Raw genomic sequence first — 8,118 nt, 5'->3', positions numbered from 1 at the left:
GACTCTAATATAGATGTATCTAGACATATTTTAGTTCTAGATACATCTATATTGAAAGCAATTAATATGAATTGGAGAGAGTAGCAAAAATCGTTCGCATCGGTGGAGGAGTCGGACGGCTCCAACGCTAATGCGCGAGCGCTGACGCTTAGGTGAAGAAAAAATTGAGCAGTAAAATCGGGCCGTTGCGAGAAAATTTTGGTGAAGCGTCGACTCAAACTTTGGCATCGAGGCAAGAGCTTTTTCCAGGATTGGACTGGAATTGCTTGTAACTACCAGGGTATTAATCCTGGCGCCTAACTAAGCGTCCCACGTTGTACATGGCCTTAACCGATATATAATTCATACGGTGGGTCGTTCTCATCGTCCGTCCATGACAGGAAGATCACGCCGGGTTTAGTGACTTGTACTGTGCATAATAGGTACTTACTAGTTACTGCTACATCATCCTTGACTTCTCTAAATTATCTCGCCTAACTTCCCTATTGTACATTAGAGGAGCCGGCTCCGTCTACCAGTAGCTGCGCTTCTATATATTTAGTCAGACCTTGCGAAGTTTCCTCAGAAAGCACTTGCGTCTGGTGATCGAAGGAGTCGAAGCTCGTACTGAGGCAGGTATATGCTTCTGTCGTTTCTACAAATCTCTTGAGCTTTGTTATAGCGCGCGGCGCATTACATCCCAACTTAAGGTTGGTTGTACTGTACGTATCAGATGAATACTGAGTACTACATTGTAGCTTTTGTTTCTTATTTGAGTACACCACGTCTTTCTAACTAGATGGACTGCACTACTCTAGATCTGACGAGCTAAGCCATCTGCTACGTTAGTTTCATGGTCTGATCAGTTACTACTTGAAGCAGTTTACTTCTATTTTCCCGACGAGTGTATTTTTCTAAGGTGATCGAACACTAGAAATCATAATGCACAGTACTCCTTTTGGCCAAGAAAACAATCTCTAGCAAACACCCTACGAAAGGTGGTGGTGAACAATTGCCGCTAATGTCTAGGGCCTTTCCCGGACCGATTTTTGGGCAGCCTTGGATAGGCCTACTTTCAACAGCTTGTAATATGGAACGTCTAAGCATTCTATATCTGTAGGGGCGCGCGAGACGTGGTTCACATTCCAGACGGCACTGATATCAGAACGACAAAAGTCATCAAGGTTTCATGCAGAACTTTTGGTGAACCCTCACCTTTATTTGATAGCCACACTTCCGGAAAGATAAAAATATATATCAACTAAAAAGAATCATATCCAACAACAGGTTTCATATAGTAGAGTTCATGGCCTAACCTGATTCCGTTATATCAACTAGAAATATTCATATCCAACGACATGTTTCATATAGTAAAATTTGTGGCCTAACCCTGATTCCAATAACGGAAGAACGAAATATGTGAAATATATGTGTTCACAGAAAAAGCAGGGATGAGTTTAGCTTTCTGCTACATTATGCATGGTTACCGTAGGCTCCATTATATGGTTTTCTATCCAATAAATACTTATTTTGTTGTTTCTGCAATAATATAAATGTCCAAAGAAGTAAAAATGGTAACATGCATGATATATTGTTGTATGCAAATTAATATGCTTTGGTCTAAGCCAATTTCTGTTATGAATATTTTATTCTTGCTAGGGTTCATTTTCCACATGCATAATGCATCAAAAATAGGTCTCGCACATTATTTTTTTTCTTGAAATACTGATAGTCCAGTTTTAAATAGCCAAGTCATGTTTTGCAGGTTTACTACTCCCTCCGTGTAAAAATAGGTGTCCCAACTTTATCTAGATATGGATGTATCTCTAACTAAAATGCATCTAGATACATCCATATCTAGACAAAAGTGAGACGTCTATTTTAGACGGAGGGAGCAATAAAGGTACACATTTATAGTGTATCTATAATCAAAAACATAAAGTAAGACTAATGTGCTATTTGTGTTCTTGTATCGCTAATTATAGGAACTGCAATATGGACTTGACAATTAGCGCCCTGTGGATGGCATTAGCTCTTTTTTTCATCACTACAGTACTCACCAAAATTGCAAATGGAAGAATCACCTATGATCCTGTGTGTACACTACCACCTCCACCTGAGGTGAGGGGTATTGCTCTTTTGAGACTCTTACCTACTCTGTGTACAAAGGGCCCTGAAGCAACAATGCATGATTTGTATAATAAGTTCGGCAGTATCTTCACAGTAAGTTTTATTTGGAAAAGAATAACTTTTTTGGTTGGACGAGAGGCATCTGTTATTTTCTTCCAAGGGTTGGAGTCAGAGGTTGCCCAAGGAGATATAAATGAGTTCACCGTGCCCATGTTTGGCCAAGAGATTGGCTTTGCTGTAGATTACAATACTCGAATGGAGCAAACTCGTTTCCTTGTTGAGTCTCTGAGGCCAGCGCAACTAAGAAGCTATGTTGATCCCATGCTTCAGGAAGTGGAGGTAAGTACACCTTTGATCTCCACGAGCATTTTATGTTCTTTTTAAGCACAAGCTTCCAATTAATTAATTAATTCATTTGGTTATATATCATACGGTGGGAAAATTCTGCCGTTTTGCTACGTACATGTTTGTTAGTCTACATTTATATAATCATGTGAAAACTTAGATAGACTTTTTTATGTAGCTAGAAATATAATGTAGTATTAAATGTCCATTTATAGGTTACATTTCTGCTCTTATAAGTCTACAATGACGTGCCGTCAATGTCCTATATGGTTCATCAAAGAATTGCTCATTGGGTTGGCTTTTCTGATAGCCCTATGGACTTGATTTGATGGCCACTGTATTTCAAATTTTCAATTATGGACTTTTTGCAAAATAAATATTCTAAGGAAAAATAATACTTTGGATGACATAATAATAACAATCACAGTAATACAAAAATTAGATGGCAAGACAACTTCACGTTATTTGTTGCGTGAAATGAGAAAATAACCGCATGCGGTTAATTACAGCGTGTCGAACAAAAATGTAGTCTACCCACACTGCAAATGAGAACAACACTTCCCGCAAAAGCATCTTATGTGTAATTTTTAATGATGCTAGTGTTAGAAACTTGCCTTGCGTCTTTGTTTGCTACTGTACGAAGGATTCGATTTGCTGACAATGTATTAATGTATTTATGTTCCACAGAAATATTTCGCAAAATGGGGAGAAGAAGGGGTAGTCGATCTGAAACATGAATTTGAGGAACTACTTATGTTGATTTCAAGTCGATGCCTTGTCGGAAAAGAGGTCAGAGAGAAGATGTTTGGCCAGTTCTGCAAATTGTTTCATGAAATTGAGGAAGGTGTGAACTTTGCCAGTTTCATGTTCCCATACATCCCTATTCCAGTAAATCGTCGGCGTGACAGAGCACGGATCAAGCTTACAGAAATACTATCTGAGGTTGTTAGGTCACGCAAGAGCTTCAAGCGTGTCGAGGAGGATGTGCTCCAGAGATTTATTGATTCAACATACAAAGATGGCAGGGCCACAACCATAGAAGAAGTCAGCGGGATGATCCTTGCCTTGATCTTTGCGGGAAAGCACACAAGCGCAACGACTAGCACGTGGACTGGAGCTTGCCTTTTGAGCCATGAGAATTTCTTAGATGCTGCTTTAGAGGAGCAAAAGTGTATAATTGGAAAATACAATGACAAGATAGACTACCGTATATTGTCAGAGATGGGCACTCTGCACAACTGCATCAAAGAGGCGGCACGTATGCACCCTGCATTGCCGACGTTAGTCCGCCAAGTAAAAAAGAATATCATCGTTCGCGGAAAAGAGGGCAATGAATATGCCATCCCCAAAGGTAACATCTTAGTAAACCTTGTAATGGTGAACGGTATGTTGCCACACATTTACAAGGACCCTGAGGTGTTTGATCCAGATCGATTTCGTCCTGGAAGGGAGGAGGACAAAGCTGGTGGTAAATTCTCTTACACGTCTTTCGGTGGTGGCAGACATGCATGTGGTGGCGAGGCTTATGCCTACATGCAAATTAAAATTATATTTAGCCATATGCTGAGGAATTTTGAACTCAAGCTCATTTCTTCTTTTCCCAAGCCAGACTGGACCAAGTTTATGCCAGAGCCTAAAGGGAAACTCATGGTGAGCTACAAAAGATTTCAGCTGCCTAGCAACTAAGATATTTCATAGGCCTCAACGCGTATTTTCGTGGATGTATCTTTGTGTGCGTGTAGCTTTCCTACGGGCTAAGGCAACGGGTATTGTTACTTCAGTCATGTGTTTACTTTGACATCAGCTACAATTTATTCAACCGTTTGGCCGGTAGTCCTAGGCGGTCCTATTATGTAAAAGTTCAAAAATAACGAAGGGAGTGTATTCTTGTTTATGTATGAGTGGAGCGGAGCTACGCCCTGGGCAACTATAGCCATGGCCCGGTATGCAACAATTAAACCAGGCTATTACCCATGTTGATTTATGATTTTGTTCGGGTTGAGCTCAGTACTCTGGCCCAACACAACTGAAACGAGCAAACCTAGAACCTTCCGCTCACAGGCTCGCCGTGATGCTGCTTGGCTGCTCCTGTGCCGCCGCCGCCGGCCCGCCCTCTCTGGCTGCCTCCTGCCCTGCTCCGCGTAGACATTGGCCGGTGCCGCTAGCCCTCAGCCTGCTCTCACAAGCTGATGCAGTGCCATTGCTCAAGTGTTTGATGATGCGTGCCTGCGTCTCAGCTCCGTGGCTATGCGCCTCCCCCTAGAGACGGTCTCCTAGCAAGACTCCATTGTTTCTTGGTTCGGGCTCCTTCCGAACCAGGTGATCTATGTTCATCACATTTACTTCAATTAAATTGATTTATGTATGCGGACTAACTGGAATTGTACCGATACACTGATATACCAAAAAGAAAACCGGAAATGCTTCACACACGATGATAAGCTATGCTACTAGGATTCCATCACAGAGGACACACGCACATGAATTGTAGGGAAAACTGGGAATTAGCCACTTCCAGCTACGCCTTCTTGGCCGAATATTGTGAGGTTTACAAGAGGCGTTCGCCAGCCGGAACATGGCGGCTAGGGTTGAGACCCAACAGGGAAAGATGAAAATTAATTAAAAGAGAAATTTGTGGCCATATAGCCTTACAAACATGGTGAGCTGTAAAGCGCTGCCAAGGGAACGAGCACCAGCACGTGAGCCTGGAGGAGATGCCTTACAGGATACCCGTTGGATGGACGCGTAGTTAAGTGATAGTCGTCGACGATTAGTCCTTCGTCGACGTCTTGTTCCGTCAGCACACATCAGTAGTAACTGAAGATCTTCTGCCTGACAATCCCCCGGACAAACATCAGACTTGTCCTCAAGGCTGAAAGTGAGGGAATACTTTCTGGATGAATGAAGCGTCCTCCCAAGTAGCACATTCCTGAGGTAGATTGATCCATTCCACTAGCCACTGAATAACCGGAATAGAAATGTCACCCTGCTTTCTTGGAATTAATTTCCGTTCCAGAACTGCAGCTGGACCAGTTTGTATGTTGCCCTGAGCATCAATCAATGGAAGTGTGGGTTCAGGAACAGCTACCGGACCGTGGTGTTTTTTTAGCTGGCTGACATGAAAAGTAGGATGCAGTTTACAACCTTCAGGTAATAGGATTTTGTATGCTGTTTGTCCAACCTTTTCCATGACTCTGAACGGTCCATAAAATTTGGAATGCAGTTTGATACAGTGATGGAGACTGAGAGAAGTATGCCTGTAAGGTTGTACTTTGAGATACACCATGTCGCCAAGTTCCAACATCCTCTCTGATCTATTCTTATCAGCATAGTGCTTCATACGGTCCTGAGCTAGTTGCAAGTTTTCTCTGATCACCTGGTTGGCTTGCTGCCTTCTTTGTAGCATAGTATCAGCGTCTTCTACTGTGTCCTCGACCAAGAACATCTCGGCCACTTGAGGAGGAGAAAATCCATATAGGGCTTGAAAAGGGGTCATTTTCAGGGCAGTATGGAAGCTGGTATTGTACCACCACTCAGCCAGGGATAATAGAGAGTGCCACTTCTTTGGTTGAGCAAAAACCATGCATCTTAGGTAATTTTCCAAACACTGATTAACCCTTTCAGTCTGGCCGTCAGTTTGAGGGTGGTAAGATGTGCTTAGGTGAAGTTTCACTCCCAATGCCTTGAACAAGTCTTGCCATAAGTGGCTTGTGAATATTCTGTCACGGTCAGTCACTATAACTGAAGGAAGGCTGTGTAACTTGAAGATATTGTCAACAAAAGCCTTTGCTACATGCTTGACAGTAATGGGGTGTTTCAAGGATATAAAATGTGCATATTTCGTAAATCTATCCACAACAACCAAGATCATGTCTTTGTTTTCAGATGTGGGCAATCCCTCCACAAAGTCCATGCTAATGTGAGTCCAAGCAAATACTGGAATAGGCAAAGGTTGTAGCTTACCAGGATATTTAGTATGCTCTGGCTTGTTTATTTGGCAGACAGGGCAGTTTTTGATGAAGTCCATTACTTGCTGGCGCATACCTGGCCAGAAAAAGACCAGTTGTAGTCTGTGAAAGGTGGCTCTTTCCCCAGAATGTCCTCCCATTTCAGAAGTGTGAAACGCAGACAACAACTTCTTCTTGAGTTCCATGTTATCTCCAATAACAACTTTCCCTTTGTATCTGAGAATGCCTCTATTCAGAGTATAGTGTTCATGTGCCGCTGCATCTATTGCTAGTTCAGTGAGGAGTTTCTTGCATCTCTCATCAGTATCATAGCTGGCTACTACCTCAGCAATCCAAGCTGGCAAGACAGCAGATGAAAATAATGCAGAGAGGTGATATTTGACCATGGATAAGGCATCAGCCACAGTGTTTTCTTTCCCTTTCTTGTACTCTACTGTATAGTTATACCCCAGTAGCTTGATTAAGAGCTTGTGCTGCACACCTTCAGTGAGCTTTTGTTCTTGGATAATTTTCAAACTCTGTTGATCAGTCCTAATGATGAGTGAAGTAGCAGCAAAGTAGTGTTTCCACTTTTTTAAGGACTCAATGATAGCTAGCGCCTCCTTGTCGTAGGTGGAGAGAGCAGCCGCTTTAGGACCAATCGCCTTGCTGAAGAAAGATATGGGTCGGCCCTTTTGCATTAGTACTGCCCCAATACTGTGTCCACTAGCATCTGCTTCAAGAACAAATGGTTGGCCAAAGTTAGGCATGGCTAAAACAGGGGCAGTTGTCATCTTGGTCTTCAGGGTGTTGAATGCCTCTTCTTGTAGGTCAGTCCAAGTGAATGCATCCTTTTTCAAAGAGTCAAACAGGGGCCTGCAAATGGCTCCATACCCAGCTATGAACCTTCTATAATATCCAGCCAAGCCTAAAAAGCTTCTCAATTCAGTTACATTGCTAGGACTAGGCCAATTAACAATGGCAGTGATCTTGTTAGGGTCAGTAGCCACTCCATTGCCTTGGATGATGTGTCCTAGATACTCCACTTTGCCCTGGCCAAAACTGCATTTTTCTCTTTTTGCTTTCAGTTTGTTGTCTCTAAGGACTTGTAAGATGCTGGACAAGTGGTTTGCATGGTCTACATCAGTCTTGCTGTAAATAAGAATGTCGTCGAAAAATACTAGGGCATATTTTCTGAGAAATGGTGCTAGAATCTTGTTCATTAAGGCTTGAAAAGTGGCTGGAGCGTTAGTCAGCCCAAATGGCATAACAACATACTCATAGTGACCCATATGTGTGCTAAAAGCTGTCTTGGGAATATCATTCTCTTTCATACGTATCTGGTGATATCCACTTCGTAGATCAATCTTGGAGAATATTTTGGATCCATGTAATTCATCCAACAAGTCTTCGATGACCGGGATAGGAAATTTGTTCTTCACTGTCTGGGCATTGAGCTTTCTGAAGTCATTGCAGAATCTCCAAGCCGAATCTTTTTTCTTGACCATTATTGCAGGAGATGAGTATGGACTGATACTTGGTCGGATCACTTTGTTTTGGATCATGGTTTTGATTATGTCCTCCATAGCATCCTTCTGGTGGTGCGGAAGTCGGTAATACCTCTGGTTAACAACCTTGGCATCTGGCAGCAAGGTAATAGCATGGTCACAGTCTCTTTTTGGTGGCATATCAGATGGTTCAGAGAAGACATCTGGAA

General features: G+C 42.4%; 1 protein-coding gene across 5 annotated transcripts; it reads left to right on the top strand.

Moving 5' to 3' along the window:
* The first annotated feature begins 525 nt into the window (after positions 1-525).
* Positions 526-4,348, top strand: LOC127335184 (obtusifoliol 14-alpha demethylase). 5 transcript variants are annotated; one of them, XM_071826531.1, is made up of 5 exons: positions 588-615; positions 1,100-1,182; positions 1,965-2,202; positions 2,335-2,448; positions 3,142-4,348. In XM_071826531.1, the coding sequence occupies exons 2-5, from the start codon at positions 1,169-1,171 to the stop codon at positions 4,138-4,140; spliced, it is 1,365 nt and encodes a 454-aa protein (XP_071682632.1). In that variant the 5' UTR covers positions 588-615; positions 1,100-1,168; the 3' UTR covers positions 4,141-4,348. The 5 variants fall into 5 exon arrangements, with proteins under 5 accessions (XP_051217740.1, XP_071682632.1, XP_051217739.1 ...); XM_051361779.2 differs by having other exon boundaries at positions 589-615; positions 1,965-2,448; XM_051361781.2 differs by having other exon boundaries at positions 593-615; positions 1,100-1,163; positions 1,965-2,448.
* The last annotated feature ends 3,770 nt before the right edge of the window (positions 4,349-8,118 follow it).

Source organism: Lolium perenne, chromosome 2, assembly GCF_019359855.2.
Source record: "Lolium perenne isolate Kyuss_39 chromosome 2, Kyuss_2.0, whole genome shotgun sequence".
In the NCBI taxonomy this organism is placed as follows: Eukaryota; Viridiplantae; Streptophyta; class Magnoliopsida; order Poales; family Poaceae; genus Lolium; species Lolium perenne.
This window is presented reverse-complemented; position numbering and strand designations above follow the sequence as displayed.

What these genes read in the sequence shown, in the direction of transcription:
- LOC127335184 (XM_051361779.2), top strand. An exon ending in CCATGCTTCAGGAAGTGGAG is followed by an intron (nt 2,449 to 3,141) that starts GTAAGTACACCT and finishes TATGTTCCACAG; the next exon opens with AAATATTTCGCAAAATGGGG.